This window comes from Dicentrarchus labrax, unplaced genomic scaffold (genome assembly GCF_905237075.1).
Source record: "Dicentrarchus labrax unplaced genomic scaffold, dlabrax2021, whole genome shotgun sequence".
Classification (NCBI taxonomy): domain Eukaryota; kingdom Metazoa; phylum Chordata; class Actinopteri; family Moronidae; genus Dicentrarchus; species Dicentrarchus labrax.
This window is the reverse complement of record NW_026136720.1, coordinates 17,901,366-17,917,186: the sequence shown is the minus strand read 5'-3', so window position 1 is coordinate 17,917,186 and position 15,821 is coordinate 17,901,366. Positions and strand designations below refer to the sequence as shown.

The 15,821-nt window shown below is 41.9% G+C and overlaps 1 protein-coding gene across 1 annotated transcript in view; it reads left to right on the top strand.

Annotated features, from left to right (window-relative positions):
• Window positions 1–389: 389 nt before the first annotated feature.
• LOC127353282 (A disintegrin and metalloproteinase with thrombospondin motifs 20) overlaps window positions 390–15,821 on the top strand; it is an 82,270-nt gene continuing 66,838 nt past the window's right edge. The window contains exons 1-3 of the mRNA XM_051382398.1: window positions 390–836; window positions 1,032–1,393; window positions 6,138–6,306. Of these exons, the coding sequence (XP_051238358.1) occupies window positions 746–836; window positions 1,032–1,393; window positions 6,138–6,306 (622 nt within the window). The 5' untranslated portion in view covers window positions 390–745. The remainder of the gene's footprint in view (window positions 837–1,031; window positions 1,394–6,137; window positions 6,307–15,821) is intronic.

Here is a 15,821-nt window from a genome sequence, read left to right as displayed (position 1 = left end):
CTAGCTCTACAGTTTATATATAGTGTAAAACAAATATGAACTCACTATTTATTTATACCACTCAGACACATCGCAACTCCCAATAATATTAACCCAACATAGCAATATCATTATTTTTATCATAGGATATTTTTGAAATAAATAGATTAGTTTCTTCAAAAGTGTGTGTGCCACTCACTTTCTGTATGAGAAATAATCACCACTGAGACCCCCCCCAAGATGATTTTGTTGTTTTTGTTGATTTTAACATCAAGACTGGAAGGCTAATTTTTTCCAGGCTGTTTCAACAGTGCAGCACTCAAGCCGGCCCCATGTGTGGTGGTCGAGGCGCATTCACCATTGGCTCTGGAGCCGATAGGGGCGTTGCTTCACAGTTGGTGAGTGCCTAGGGTGCACGGGGTGTTCTAGGGATGGCTAAGGGAAAGCGTACTTGGCACTGATCCCTCCTTTCAGTATAGACTGCAATTTACATTAGGCAGCATTTTTTTTTCTGTCAGGGGGGGAATGAATGTGTCATAGATAGTTCGCGTTTATAGAGGGGGGCCGTGGATGCATGTTTAGCAATGCGATGAGGCCAGTGCACTTTGCAAGACTTGCGCTGCAGAGACCCTCCGCGGATCCCACGACCTGTTGCTGACAAGCCGCGGAAAAAGGAGAGGGAGAGGGGGGGGGGGAGCCGCTCGGGTGAGACTGAAGGTACTGCCTTGGAGACGACTGCCCCGGGTTTCTTTCGCGGAGGGAAATCATGCAGTTTGCAATCTGGCTGGTTGGACTAATGTGTCATCTGTCAGCGCTTGTCCGGGACACATTGCAACATCGATTGCATCCGAAACAAGGTAGCGTTTTGGTTTGTATTTATGAGTGACTGCTGGAGGTGTTTTTGCAGTAATCTGCGGTGTGTGTGTGTGTGTGTGTGTTAGGATGATGCTTGGAGTAGCACTGTCAGGCTACAGTTTGCATGTATTACATTGTCACTACTCTGTCTCTGAAGCTGAAACTTTCTTGACTTTTTTTTTTTTTTTTTTTTGCAGAAAGCTTCATCAAGCAGCTGTCATCGTACGAAATCATCACCCCTGTCCGCGTGAATGACTTCGGAGAATCATTCCCCCACAAATTGCACTACAGAAGGAGACGGAGAAGTTTAAATGATGACCTGTCGCGCTTACGGGTTCACTACAGGATTGATGCATTCGGGGAGCGCTTTCATCTCAATCTGACCGCACACTCCGGCTTCATCGCCCCCTCTTACACAGTGACACACTTGGGAGCGGAACAGAGCAACGCCACGGACTCCCACTCCCATGACTCGGGCGATATGCGCCACTGCTTTTTCCGCGGACACGTCAACGCCAAGAGCGAGTACCCCGCCGTCTTCAGTCTCTGCACTGGCCTTGTGAGTATCAATACTTAAAAAAAAAAAAAAATTGTTTTGTTTTTAAGATAACCGAGCCATGCTGCCACGCTTTCTCCAATTTCAGCGGATTCCATCCATGCATGTCCCAAGTAAAACCCAGCTTAGGTGAGAGAGTGTGCAGGAGTGTAACAAGAGCAAGTGTTAGTGGACTGGTGTCACTGAGGAGGAGAGCGTGCAGCCCCCCTGCATCTCAGTGCCTGTGGTGGTGGTGATGCTGCTATTGCGCAGTGCAGTCTGGGCATCAGGGTGGTGTAGTATTTGGAGACTGAGGGGAGGTTGATGTGGCAACAAGCAATCCACTCTGCTGAAGTGCTCTTGAGCAAGCTGCACAAAGAGCCCTGAGATCAGCTCTAGCTAAGGCTGCTGCTCCTCTTTGGTTGACCCTAGTGTGAGGCCCAGCAAATAGGGCAGATGTACCCTACAAAGATCAATAATCTGGCCAAGTTCTCTTGTAAAATAAATTGTTGATCTCAATAAGACTTCCTGGTAACATAAAGGTAAAATAATGTGCAGCTATTTTTTTTCATGCCTGTGCTTTTACTTTGTCAGCCACTTTGTTGCTGCTTGCTATAAGACACCTCTAAATCTTTACAAAATAAAGCGTAATAACAGACGACACGCAAAGGCGAATGGTCAGTAGGTCGATCAACGGAAATGTTTGATAACTGATTAATAATTTAAGTAGTTTATCAATCACAAATGCAAAAAATGTGTTGGTTTCAGCTACTCAAATGTGACAACTTGCTGCTCTTCTTGGTTTTACACTGTAATTTGAATACATGTGTATTTGAGTCTGTTCGTCAGACAAAACAAACTATTTGAAGGTGTACTCTTAGGGTTCTTGGAACTTGTGATGAGAGTTTTTACAAAGTTTTACACGTTTAGAGACTAAATGAATGAGTCACAGGGAAACCAATCATCATATAAGTTGTTAATGAAAGTAATTATTAGTTGCAGCCTCATGCAACAGATATTGTCATTATCATATCAGTTAGATCTTATGGGGCTGTAATGGAGTTATTGGGTAATAATGATTTTACAACCCCATTATACCATATGAGGATCCTGATGCCCAAGTCCTTTTGTTTGCTGACTCCTGTGTAAGAGAATCTGATAAGTGTTGAAGGGGATGACTTCATGGGTCACATAAGGTTACTGGTCCAGGGGCAGGGGGTTGACCTCGGTTGCGCCAGCCAGATTCTGGACTCACACGGTGGGGGTGTTTGGCTGGCCACAGCAACACAGACAGGAAGACCATAGCCTTGGAGTCTACCTCCCCGTCACAACCCCTATCAGTGACATAATCCTTATTTTAGATAGGTGCACTGTGTACAGTACCAGGATAGCATGTCACAGAATAGGTATCAGCTGCACTTTGAAGCTTTTTGAACTAGTACATCCACAATACATGTAGTGATTGCACTCCAGTTGTAACTTGGCATAATGATAAACGAATCACAATGTATTATGTGTATGTTGTGTTTTGTGGGGATTAACTCCAATTCAGAGTAGCTTTGGAGCAAAGAGACCACCAAATAAAGTGTTTTTTCATGTGCGTATAGCAATTTAAGATGTGAGGTATGCTGGAATTATCAGGGTAATAAGCCTTTAATTGCCCCTCTGCCCAACTTTGATGTATGACTCGCTTATCCAAACATGTTTGCATCCTTTTTCAAGCAATCTTTGTTGCTTATCCGCATCATCACTCATTGAGAATGACAGGACAATGGAGACAGCACCAGAGGCTATTGGGTCATAAATGTGTCCGTATCTGATCACTGGGGCTTAATGGCCAGGCACATTTTGTTGGGATGAGGTCATTAAGGAATAATTAAGCCCTAAAACAAAGGGGTCATTCTAGAAAAAGCAGGTTCCCCTTTCGTCCAGAGTTGCTCAAAGCCGTCCCCAGGGGGGAATCGGGGGGGCGGGGTTGAGGAGCTTTTGGCCTTTTCAAAGTGAGCTGTGACTGGCAGAAAAGAGGAAAAATGCTGTGAGGAGGAGACAACTGCCAATGAAGGTTGTGTGGAACTTAAAGATTGCTCACACCGTGGGAACTGTTAGCCCCTGAAGGAGCTCGCTCTCTCAGTTCACTCACATAAAAGAAGTCACCACAGTGAGTCAACCTGTCCTGAGAAAGGACCCTGTCTTCATTCCAGTACCAAGCGATGTACCTCTGTGTAAAGATCAGGCTCATGACACCTTTATGTTCTATTTAACTTTAGAGATTGACTGCATCGGTACGTCACTTTGCATGACTCAACAGCCCCAGGGTTTAGAAAGTGTCTTTGTGGGATTTAATAAAACAGATGTGTGCCAACAGTCATTCCATCCATGTCATGAGTGTGACCTCGCTTCAAATAGGAGTCCCGCATCTGTAAGGTCCAGTTCAGCACCCACTACTGAACAGCAACCATTGTGTCTGTCCAAACTTTTGCCAGATTTGCTGCTGAGCTAATGCTGGGAAACCCTGAAACTCTGCCCCCTCCATTGACTAAACAGAGCATTTGTCTGTTCAGCCTTCCGTTAACACCACATGAGAACTTTAGAAAGGCTCAGCCATAATCATCTAATTAAAGTTAACTCACCATAGATAGTGATTTACAAAATACAGGTAAACATCTACTAGCTGTTACATCATTCATTACATTTAGAGCACTACAACAGTAATTGTAGCAAGACTGCCACAGTCTCATATTTAATTAAAAGGAACTTGATGCTTGATGTCTCACAATCAGATGACACTGAACAGAATGTTTTAAATTATGGGAGTGCTCCACAAAAAGGAAATTGTAACATCTACAGTTCCGTGACAAATGGGCGATCTCAATCAGCTAGATCATGTGATAGGACTGTAAGAGTGTCTACTAAAGGTACTTTGGGGTAAGTTTGTCAAAAGGTCAAGAATCAGCTTCGAAACTCAAAATGAATGTTGTTTTTAAATATAAGATGATTCTTATTACTAGCTTTTTGCTGCCCAGTCACTGTCAGATTATTATGACACACAAGGAAATTCTCTTTAAACTCGAGAATTTCTAATGTTATTTATGCATTTAACATCATTTTGAGAGACCAAACATATACAATTTTAAATGGAAATAGACAACTTTTTTGTTTTAACTTTAACATCTACCAAATACGTTTAGATTCCCTACCTCGCATTCACTATGCAATTCTGTCAGGCACAATATTTCCCAGTAAAATGTCAGTTCAATTCATGAGACTAAATGAATGAACAAACTCATGCTTTTTTCAAATTTTTCCTTTTAATGTTAACGTTATTCCCTCCTCCACCCCGACACCAACCCCTGCTGTAGACTTGTTTGTGCGAAGCAATAACATTGTGACCATTTCAGTTTATCTCTTCAGTGCGAAAGAGGTGCAAACAATAATACCTTCAAGTGAGTCTCTGTAGCCCATAGGAGTGGACGTGAGTGTGAATTTATATCTCAGTTAAACTTGTAACATAGTCTATGAAGGTTGAATCCCCACTTTCTGCTCTGTACATGCTGGGATGGGCTCCACAATGGGATCCTGAACAGGAAAATAAAGTAGTGAATAAATGGAAACATTTTAATTTTGACTGACATAGTTTAGTGAATACTTCTATTTCAGTTTCAACCTCTCTTTTTTATAGGTTGTGGGACTTACAACATTATCACTGCACCTAATGCAGCCTTTGTCTACGGAAGAAGATAATTCTTTATCAGCATGTGCTGCCATGCCTCAAAATCCCACTCTGTAACTGTATTCTGTCAATACTTGGATTCATTTCCTGTTTAACTCATCCACACTGGCTTGTCAGAATTGAAGAAACTGTACTATTGCAGCATTCGTAGAGTACAATGAGAGACGTTGAGGCTCTGGGCTTTTTTTTCAGTGGTATGGTTGTTTCTATCCTGTCATGCTCTGAACACATGTAGCACTCAAGGCCTGCAGCACATTTAAGGAAATATGGTGCATACGTGTAAGCCAGCTAATCCTTCACTTTTTGAAAGGCGAAGAGGAAGGTATACATACAGTTTGTACACGTTTTCCATATCCGATTTGTGTGTTTTCCATTGTCAAACGTCCATCACCTGTGGGGACGGTTATGGAATAATGTTGCCTAAAGATAACATTCCAGTGTCCAATATCCTGTTTAAGTGTGCACATGAAATTACCATACAAACACAATTGTGCCTCTGAGTGAGCTAAGAAGCTTTGTGAGGGACTGAGCTGCCAAATCAATATTAGCATTCCTCTGTCAGCAGCTCTGTCCATATATGATGATGTCACTCTTCCCATTGTCAGCTTGTGAGGAGAAATGCATTTTCACAGTCATCAGGAAAAGCACTCCGACTTAACAGCCTGCATATAAAGGTGTGAAAAGGTTTACCTAATCATAATGACGTACTTGTACATCGATAAATGTATGAAGTCTTAAAAGGTGTCATGGTTACAATTTTAGCAATGACTGACAGTGAGCGCTTATATTCTCTGACCTTTCTGAGTCAGCATGTTCTTTCCATGTGCATCTGTCAAAAAAGAGCATGTTCAAAAGCATGGAAATAATGTGCACAGTGCCCAAGGGCAACAGAGGATGACTGCAATTAGACCCCAACCTCTTTAAATGAAACTATGCCCTTCTCTGTAAATGAAACCTACTCACAGTATGTATGTACACATGCAAGCGCATGCTCCATACCAAAGCCATGAATGACATCTCCTTTTTTTCCTGCTCTAGATTGGAACTTTTACAACACAACATGGTGAATACTTCTTGGAGCCTCTTTTAAATGCTGCGGGGGAGGAATATGACGAAGAACACAACAAACCTCATCTTGTCTACCGACATGAGAGGAATAAGAACATCTCCAATACTGACCACAACACAGAGCCGTGTGCTGCCTCAGGTAACAGACTACAGACTGCATAACTATACTGCCTGTAACCACTGTCTGTCTGACTTTTGCCCACAAACATTTAGCTTCTGATGACCTGCATTCACTTTCTGAGCCACGGCAATAAACACTGCCCTGAAATGTAAATTATACTCAGTCACGATCTTTGGCTTGCAGGACACCCAAGAGATTTCAAACTTAATTAAACAAAACGTGCTCCAGCACTGCCTGGTGTTTTCACTGTTCTGCTCGAGCATTCAATCCCAAGTCTGCAGCAGGAGCTCAGAGGGAAGGAATAATTACTTTTTAGTTTGCAGTTGTGATGAAAAGAACTGGAGAGGTTTTCCGCTTGGGAGGCTGCTTGAAAGTTCCCCCGTTTTCATTTGAATTTTTATGGTTGAGGCTTTTGGGTGGTAGAGAGGCCCTCAAGAGAAAGCGGTGTGTCCGAGCGTAGTTCTACCACGATGGAAGGCTTTATCGTCATCCTCGCAGAGAGCTCCGTGGGCGGCCTTTGTTGTTTGATGCCATAAATCTTTTATGTGCAGACTGCTTGATTTGCTTGTTGTCTGAACCCACCATTGTCGCCTGGTGGTGGCCATTGTGTGTGGCGGCAGTTTAAAGAACTTGGACTGACCTGATGGGCCAGGCCAATACCTCCTTAATATGCTTTGCCCTTTCACTCTCTCAGGCTGTGTGTGGTAAACAGAGAGTGAGAAATCTGGAGGGTCTCTCAGCCCCCACTGAGGCTCTTTTAAATATACTCTCTCTTAAGAACCGGGTTGGTGAAAGCTTGGTGAATGACCCCTGACTTCTGATGCTTATTCTAATCATTCAGTTATTGTTCATGTTTTAGCTAGCTATCCTTTAATAATTACTTAACCCTAAATGAGATTTTTCATCTCATAATCTCAACTATGAACTGATATGGTGTACGGCAGGAAACAGTAGGGAGGAAGATACGTATATGGATGAGACACCTGTAGGGCTTCATCAAAGGGTAGCAGGTAAACAATGAGCAGCAGGATTAAAAGAACCAGTGGGGCTGGGTTAGGACTGTGAGGTGTCCCAGGCTGCAGCTCTTCAGTTTTATCAGATAGGCTCTACTCCAGATGCGGCGATAAATGGCTCTTTGAAGGCCATACTGAGCCAAGACTAACAGTCCTGTCCTGTCTTTTTATGGGAAGGAGTGCAGTAGACGCTGCTCCTAGCAGGTTAGATATAAACACCGGCTTAGTGTGTGTTGTTCTGCTCATAGTGGCTACTCCTGGTCTTGTGTTTGGACATTTGCCTCTTGGCTTTTGACTTTTAAACGTGTTAAAATCTTTGAGAAAACACACATCCTGCTCTGTGTACTATGATTTTGTCTGTGTATCTTTTCCCTTCTCTTTACTACATTGTACACCATGTAGTAGTACGTCTGTCTTTGTTTTTCTTGTGTTGAGACTAAATCAGTGTTTAAATATGGTAAAAGTGTTTAGAAATACAGGAAAATCAAGTAGAATCCTTGTTTCCCAAAGCTGATCCATGCTTCTCAGTAGCAGATTAAAGAAAGTTAAATAAGTTAATGCACCGTTTTTACAGGTGGATACATATATACAAAGTGTTTTTAACATTTGTCTACCTTCAAAAAATGAGAAATGCCATTCATTATAATTCAGTTTACAGAACACCACAAGCTCCCGCCTACAAAATGTCATGTACAGTCACTCAGGGGTTAAAAGAAAAGATGCTTTTGTCTGCAAGGTTGTTTGATTTTATTTCATTTTATTGCATTTCTGTCTTCACTATAACCCCCCCAAAGCAACTGATTCATAGCAAGTTGAGAAACAAAGGTTTCTGATTTATCTCATCACATAAATGATAGACTGGAGAACCTGTGGTGTTAGCGGGGGGCAGATTCCTTTCCCAGTATCTCTACTTTTTGAGGCGCTATAAAAGCACTCTTTGTCAGGTCAGTCATCTTTTGGCCCTCTCTCTTGTCTTAAATCAAAATTGGGAGCTGGAGTTCTGAAATGCCAACTATCTCAAACACATGGAAATGCTGTATGGCCAACAATGCCGCCAATCTACTAGCCAGGCAGCCTTTTCCCTCTGTAAAGACATTGCTTTGCAAGACTTACTCACTGTGGTGATGATTACTCATCTGCCTTTCTCTCGCTGTGCTCCAAAAAAGAAAACGTCTTTTTGAAAATGACCAAGAAGAAACAAGCTGTGTTTTATCAAGCAGACCTCCAGGAAACAAAATGTGTATCAGCAGAAAGATACCTCTGGTGAGATAAGCTTTTCCCTCAGATATGATCTCTCAGTTCTTCCTTAGTGTGCTACAGACAGTGCCAGAACAACAACTGGAACTTCTGTATCTATATAAGAGTTTCCAAAGTTTGTACAGTCCCTGCACACATCTGCAAAAAGTGTTGAAAGGAGAGGATGTCTATGTTTCCACATGAATTTAACAAAGATGAACTCTTGTTTTTAAATTTGCACATGTCATCTCTGACATGTGCAAATGCTTGACTTTTTTGTACATGTACCGTCAATACTTGTGAAGTGTCAGAAACAGTGCAATGATAAGGGCTTTTAAAGTGTTACCTTGATGGAAAATGATGTTTTGTTATTTCAGCAGTCGTGACATGGCTGTTATCCTGTCTTCAGCTGCTTTTCTTCACTGTGTGTGTTCATGCGCTGTTGATAAAGCACCACAGGATCATTCTATGTGCTGTGTGGAATGGATGTGAGTTGAAAATGCGTTTTAAAGAGTGACTACACTAGAAACCGCCACAGATTAACACTGGAAATCGGAAATGTAAGAGTTAATCCAGTCTTAACAACATGACCAAGAAATTTGTTCTCATTGACTGACATTTCAAGCAACTGTATCAGTCTTCTGTCTCTGTCAGCCGACCTGGGTGGCTTCCCTGCTGTTTAGAATACCTCTAGTGTAGAGAGCTGTTGAGTGGGTGATTAATGTTTTAAAGTCACAGAGTGCCTTGTTGTGCCTGGTTCTGGCTTTTAAAAGCCTCAGGGGAAGAAGCTTACTGGGCTCAAATCACAATACTGCTCCGACCTTTAATGACACATTCTACGGGGTATCTGTCTCTGAGCTTGCATGTGAATCCCTGCGTCGTCCTTCGATAGAGATAGCCACAAGGATGAGGGTGGCTAAAGATAGGGGCAGACTGTTCTCTCGTTCTCTTCCCTTTGCTTTCTGAAATCCATGTGAAGCCAAGCAAGAGATGGAAGGAAGGGGAGCTGTGCAGTATCTCTTTCTCACGTCAGTGGCTTCATGTCTAAAGCTGTGGGGTGTCATATTTTGTCTGAATTAGAAACAGTGAATTGAATACAGACAGCTTGACAGCAAACATTCCCAGCTGTAAACCCAAACACCAATGTTCCAGTGTTGGCTCCCAAGCGTTTCACCCCATTTCTTGATGGCTAACTGAGGGCAGCTGGGAAAGTGAAGTGACTGGCTTTGATGCTGCAATACTTGGCACACATGGCATCAGTGCCCCCTGACCCTCAACACAATCATTGTATAGGATTCCCCCCTTGGTGCCCACTGTGTATACATGGTAGTTCAAATGCTAGCATCAGGTTTTTGGTCAATGGGTTCATTTACATGGAAAAATGCCCTCCCCCGCCTGGGGTTTGAACTAGCCGACTTGAATCGCTGCCCGCTCTCCCTTTGCGCTTTCATGTATGTGAATGGAAGCACTTGTTGATTGTGACCTCACTTCCCTCATTGTTTGGAGTCACTCACTGGACGGGTGGATGCGACCTTGAGTTTTTTCCTTCCTAGAGGTGCGTGGTTACTGGGCTTGCTGGCTTGTTTGCTGGGCCTCCGTTGGAACTATACATGCATTAGGCACTTTGTTTTCCTCTTAACTCCAGCTCTTGACAGGGGTCAGGAAAGGTGGACAGCCAGAGTGTGATGGACGGGCACTGATCACTCAGACAAACCTTTTCACCTTTAGGGTCTGGCTTTAGATGGTGTAGAGCTTCTGAATGTCAGATGGCTCCAAAAGGCTTAGGCTTACTCTGTGCCCTCATGCCCCCTAGACAGACTGAACCTCCCCCATTCCAGGACGCACCTATTGTTGTTAGCCAAAACAGTTTGTTTTTGGCCTTTTGTGTAGATGCATAGATGTGTCGTGCTTGTGAGTGTGTGTTTGCATCCGTGAGGAGTGCATGTCATCTTGTCCTGTCTGTGGACAAAGTGTCCTGCTGAGTTTTTGGGAATTGCTGAGCAAGCACTGCAGAGGAATTGAGAAAGGAGCTCCTTTCTTCATTTGTTTGAGCAGTCCTGGCAGTTTTGCTCTAGAGCTTGGCAGAGGCCCCAGCTTTTTCCCAAGCTCCCACTGCACGCCTTTCTTCTCTTACACCTGCTGCTCTAAAGTAGCTTTCTCACCCACTGCCTTGCTACTGGCAAAAAAAAGAATCAGAAATTATTTTGATTGATTTATTGTTCTCTTGAATGGACATAGACTTTTCTTTGGATAGCCAAGAAGATAATGTTAGTCTTAATTGTAATTGTCACTGTGTTGAAAGCCCTGTCTTCAACCATATTGTATATTAGTTTTGCGCAATGTGCAAGTTTTCTCTTCAGGCATGATACTTAGTCTCATCATTGCCGCATATTCCACAACATTGCATGACAGATGACACAGTCTATTGCACTCATTGTCATCGGATTTTAAGATAAAATATATTCTGGACTGGGCTGAACAGGGCTGGGCAGCTACAGACTGTCTATAACTTTAATAGCTGCCATGTGTCTGCCTGCCCTGAGGCCTCAGCCCTATTGAACCAAACGTGTTGTGTTGTCTCGGGAGTTCCTGTGACAGATTCCAGCTGGGGCTATTTTCTGCCACTGTCTACTGTCTGGGCATTCTTAACAGATGGGGGCTGATTGGAATGGCCAGAGCAACTTGAGTGACACTGACTGACTGCATGGTGGCATGGGTGACAGTCAGAGGTGAGAGGAGGTGACAGGTGAGCGACAGATTCCCACTGAGATAGACGGGGGAGAGGCAAAGCTGAGAAGTGGCCAGTGTAACATCAGTGTCATCGCCTGTGGCTCTGGTTGTTTATCATCTGAGAGGCCAGACATCGCTCAAAACTGCAGATCTGCATAACTATTTGTTTCAGGGTTTTAAATAGGTTTCGGGTATGTTTGAAAATATGGGAGATGTAATGACTTCATCCATACGGACTGTGCTGGAAGAATATGACCAACCTCCATGGTTTTATTTTTACAGTTGTTTGTACTGGACTAATTGTGTAGTCACAATTGGATACCTATTTTTCTTTGTTTATTTATTCTAAGGAATGTGAGCCAAAACTAAAACAATAAGATCCAAGTTGTAATAAACCAGAATTGTCTTTTAAAGTTCTCTCTTCATGTTCTCGTTAGACGCCTATGTTAATTGTTGGTTTTATCATGCTGTGGTTTGCAAAATCCTCTCACCTTAACTTTACACTGTAAACCACCACTTTTCAAAAAAGTGAGAAATAAATAGCTGTGTATACTAACTTAAACTTACTTATGTAATATTTGCTTTTTGATATTCCATACCAAATGCCTTCTACTGGTTGCTATATCTGTGTTAATATGGTCTCTTTAAATTAAACCATAACTCTTGAATGAATTGTGCAGATGCAACCACATTTCCGTGGCACTTTCAAATTTCAAATTGGCCCAATCCTGTAAAATCTTATGCAACGCAAGTCTTTTTACCATTGTTATTTTCCAAAAATCATGACTGCCAACAGCCAACCAGAACTCTGCACACATTATTGTAGTTTGGATGAAAAAGTCTTTCTTATACATTTTTCTTTATAAGGCCATATTACAAGAACTGCCTTATCGTTTGTGTTTTCTACTGACTCCAAGAAGTTGGTAGTTTAACATTCGATCACATGGACAAATTATGTAGATCATTCTTAAAACCTGCGCTGTGTGTGCTTCAAGTGCTTTTAAAATTCTTTCACCGGTACCTTGGTGTAAGCTACAGAGTCTCCTTAAACTAGATTATTTTACAAGCATGGAAAACAGGATTAAGGAGTATTTGACCACTGAATGCACATGCCCTGTTACTGAATACTGCTGAGTCATTGTTTAATGTTTGTTTTAAGCCTTTTGTTCTTCTATATGCAGCTTTATGATTTTGAATCTCAGTTGGAATATTCCTGGTAAAATAAAGGTAAAAAAACAACAAAAAAAACTTCAGCTATTAATCTGCAGTATGTAAGGATGCATTTCTTTAAATCTGATACTCAGAAACTCACAGTTTGATTCAGACAAAAGAAAACACTTCGGGCCCCTGCCCATCATTAAGGGTCCTGATCCATAAGTAGTGTTTTGTCTCCTTGGAGGAGGTCAGCTACTCCAAACACATTCTTCAGCTGACAACCATGCTGTCTTTAGCATGTCTCTGAACTGAAAATAACAACTGAACTCAAAGAGCACTGTAAGTGTACAAAGCTCAACATCTTCCAATGAGGTCAAAAGCCATGCCACTTCACTTTTTAAAGTCTTTTTCAGCAGCAAAAATAGCTGCCTCTGCTTCTCTCTGTCTAGCCACAGAATTGCCCTTAATTGTGCCTCTGTCTGCAGGAGTTTCAGCATTTTGTGTTGTATTGTCAGTCAAACTGCAGTAACCTGCAGAGTGTCTGACCTCGTATAGAGCCAGGGCGCTACCTATACTCAATGTAAGGAATACTGTCTATTTAATTGGCACCCAGGGAACAGGGCGCTTCAACTCTCAGCGAGCCACTGTAAAAGAATGTTAATTAGTTCAACAATGAAATGCGGGTTCCCCATTGTTGGTCTCTTGGCATTGATACTTTTGACAGAGAACTGAAGGAGAGTCAAAGAGCAACTCTTTGATCTAGATTGAAATCTCAGTCTCTTTTTTTGGACAGGCTGGATGTACATGAATGGGCTCAAACAGAAAGTGTATTTACAAGCATCAGAATGCTTCCATACCTTAATGTTTATGAATGAGTGTAAAAGTATACACATTCAAACCCATCTGAAATCTTTAAATATGGATGAAACTGTTCAGTCATAAGGGGTGTGGGGTACTTGGTGTGCAATTAAACATGTTATTGAGTGAATAGTTTATAATATTTGTTGTGTTTGATTATTTTTTGGAACAACCATGAAAGGACTTTTGCAATTTTACAAGTCAAGTGGTGTTGGAGCAGAAAAGTGAGTGTGGTGTCGGGCCTGTTTCAACTTTGTGCATGCTGGAGCCAACCAAATTACAACATTTATAAATGCTTGTGCTCATGCCGTGCAAGACTCTTTTATTGTTCTCTGTTATGAAAAACCGCTGGAGCTCGGTTTTATAGGCTCACGCCTATCATGAAGTTTTTGCTAGTGCAAAAAGAAATTAAATGTATCACATTTTGATGTTTGGTAATTAATTCCAATGTGTAAAATCCAGAGATGTAGTTGTGTAACTGATGCTGATGTGATGTCCAGTGAAGGTGATGTCATGTCTCTGTGGGTCCGGCGGGTCAGAGCGGTCACCCCTGTCTTCTCATGGTGTAAGTAGCAGCTCACTACCTAGTGAGAGGGGGATTTGAACCTAAGGAGATTTGGGAAAGGCTGTGTGTGGCTAATCTGCACTGATTCAAAGGCTATTATAACAGAGACCATATTTTCACCTCCTCTTTCTCTTCCTCTTTTTTCATCTCACCCTCGCTTGTACTGAGTCTTAACACCAATTTCTGTAGATGTAAATACCCTTCTGTGCTTTGATAATCCCTTTGATGTCAGACTGTCTGCAGTGATGAGTCTGTTTAAGGGGTTTAGTGTAGTGGGTTTGGCCTTGGAGAGATTTTCCTGGAAAATACAAAGCTCTGTTCTGGCCCAGCTGCCCGGGCTGTGTGCGCGAGCACAGACGGGCTTGGCGCTGACTGGATGCTGGCACTGGCATGGGGCTGGGCCTCATGGCGGCAAGAGCTGTGTGCCATTGTGCCAAGGAGTCACGCTACACCTCGCGTGCCCACTGGGGGCATCGCTTGAATAATCTCGGAGCGCTCAACAAGTTTTCTTTCCTCTTTTTTTGTTTTTCTCTGACCTAACAGTTACACACAATCTCTCTCTGTCTGACTGTCTGGAAAGATTGAGTGTTCAGAGGACAATGGAACTCTTCACTATAATCGGGTTATCCAAAGTTGAGGAGGTTGTTTAGGATGACGGACTCCAAACTATGCTTGGCAGTCATATAATGTTCATTGAATGTCATTTCATGTTTAATTTATATGCCACTAGATTCTAGTTCCTTTTTTATAGTTTTCAGTTACTTTTACACTGAAAAAAATTCACAATATGTGTGATGTCAATTTTGATGGGCTTTTTTACGTGCAAGTATCAGTATTTTGAAGAGATAGATGTCACCAGTATTAATCCCAGGTACACAATCTGGGGCTCCCTGGGAATCTTATAGCATATCCTCAAGAATCTCAATAACCCTGTCCCAGAATGTTTATATTTTTATCCATGACCAGAAAATATGTGAGGGATTGGTAGGGTTGAAACTTTATAAGTGGATAACTGCCTCAGAAAATATCAGTATCAGAATCAGAATTATTATTATTATCATCAGTTACACTTTTTTTGATGCCCATGTCTATAACACATTATAATGCATTATAATCATACGTATAATGCATTATATTGTTTTTTTTATATTAATGCATAATTATAGTTATGAGCACTCGTATTTCTAATTCTTTATGACAATAATCACAACACATTATAAAGCATTTTATACTGACTATAAGTGGTCATTATTTACAAGTGAAATGTGAGTTTATTGGGAAAATCCAAACCAGAGAACAGATGGATCAGTTGGATTTGAGCTCTTTACTTGCAGAATGGAGGTAGTAGGCTACAAGTAGTACAAATGGTACTGCATAGTGGTGCATAGTTCTCTAGTTTCTGAAATAAAGCCTAAAGAAACAAATGCATGCATATCTGTGAGTTGTTACTGATAGCCAGCATTAACTAAAAGCATTTAAGGACAATATAGTGGGATCTGCATACTCTCTGTGTGACTGTGTAAGTCACTTAACAACTGTTGCAGCAACCACTAATGGTATAACACTGAAACCACACTGACTCACCGCAAAACAGGGAAAGCTAGCTAGGCTAGCCAGTTAGCTTAACACTTATCAAGGCTAATTTCTGAACATGCTAGAGAAAAATGCTTTTGAGTTATGGTGGTATAAGAAATCTAAGATTGTGTGTTTGTGTGATGTACCACTCACTCCTGCTACATTTCTGTGGCACTGGTGGCTGCCTAACTCCATCTTCCTCTCGCTGAGAGATGGCAGAAATGCAAGCAGTCTTTCTTACACATGTGGATTTGCATCACTGCAAATCTGGACAACACAAGTCCTCAGATGGCCTGTTTCAGAACAAAAGGGGCTATGGAAATCCATCCAATGCTGATCAATTCTGACATTTTTGACATTCAGACTATACAGACAATCTTTGATGTATTTGTGATTAACTT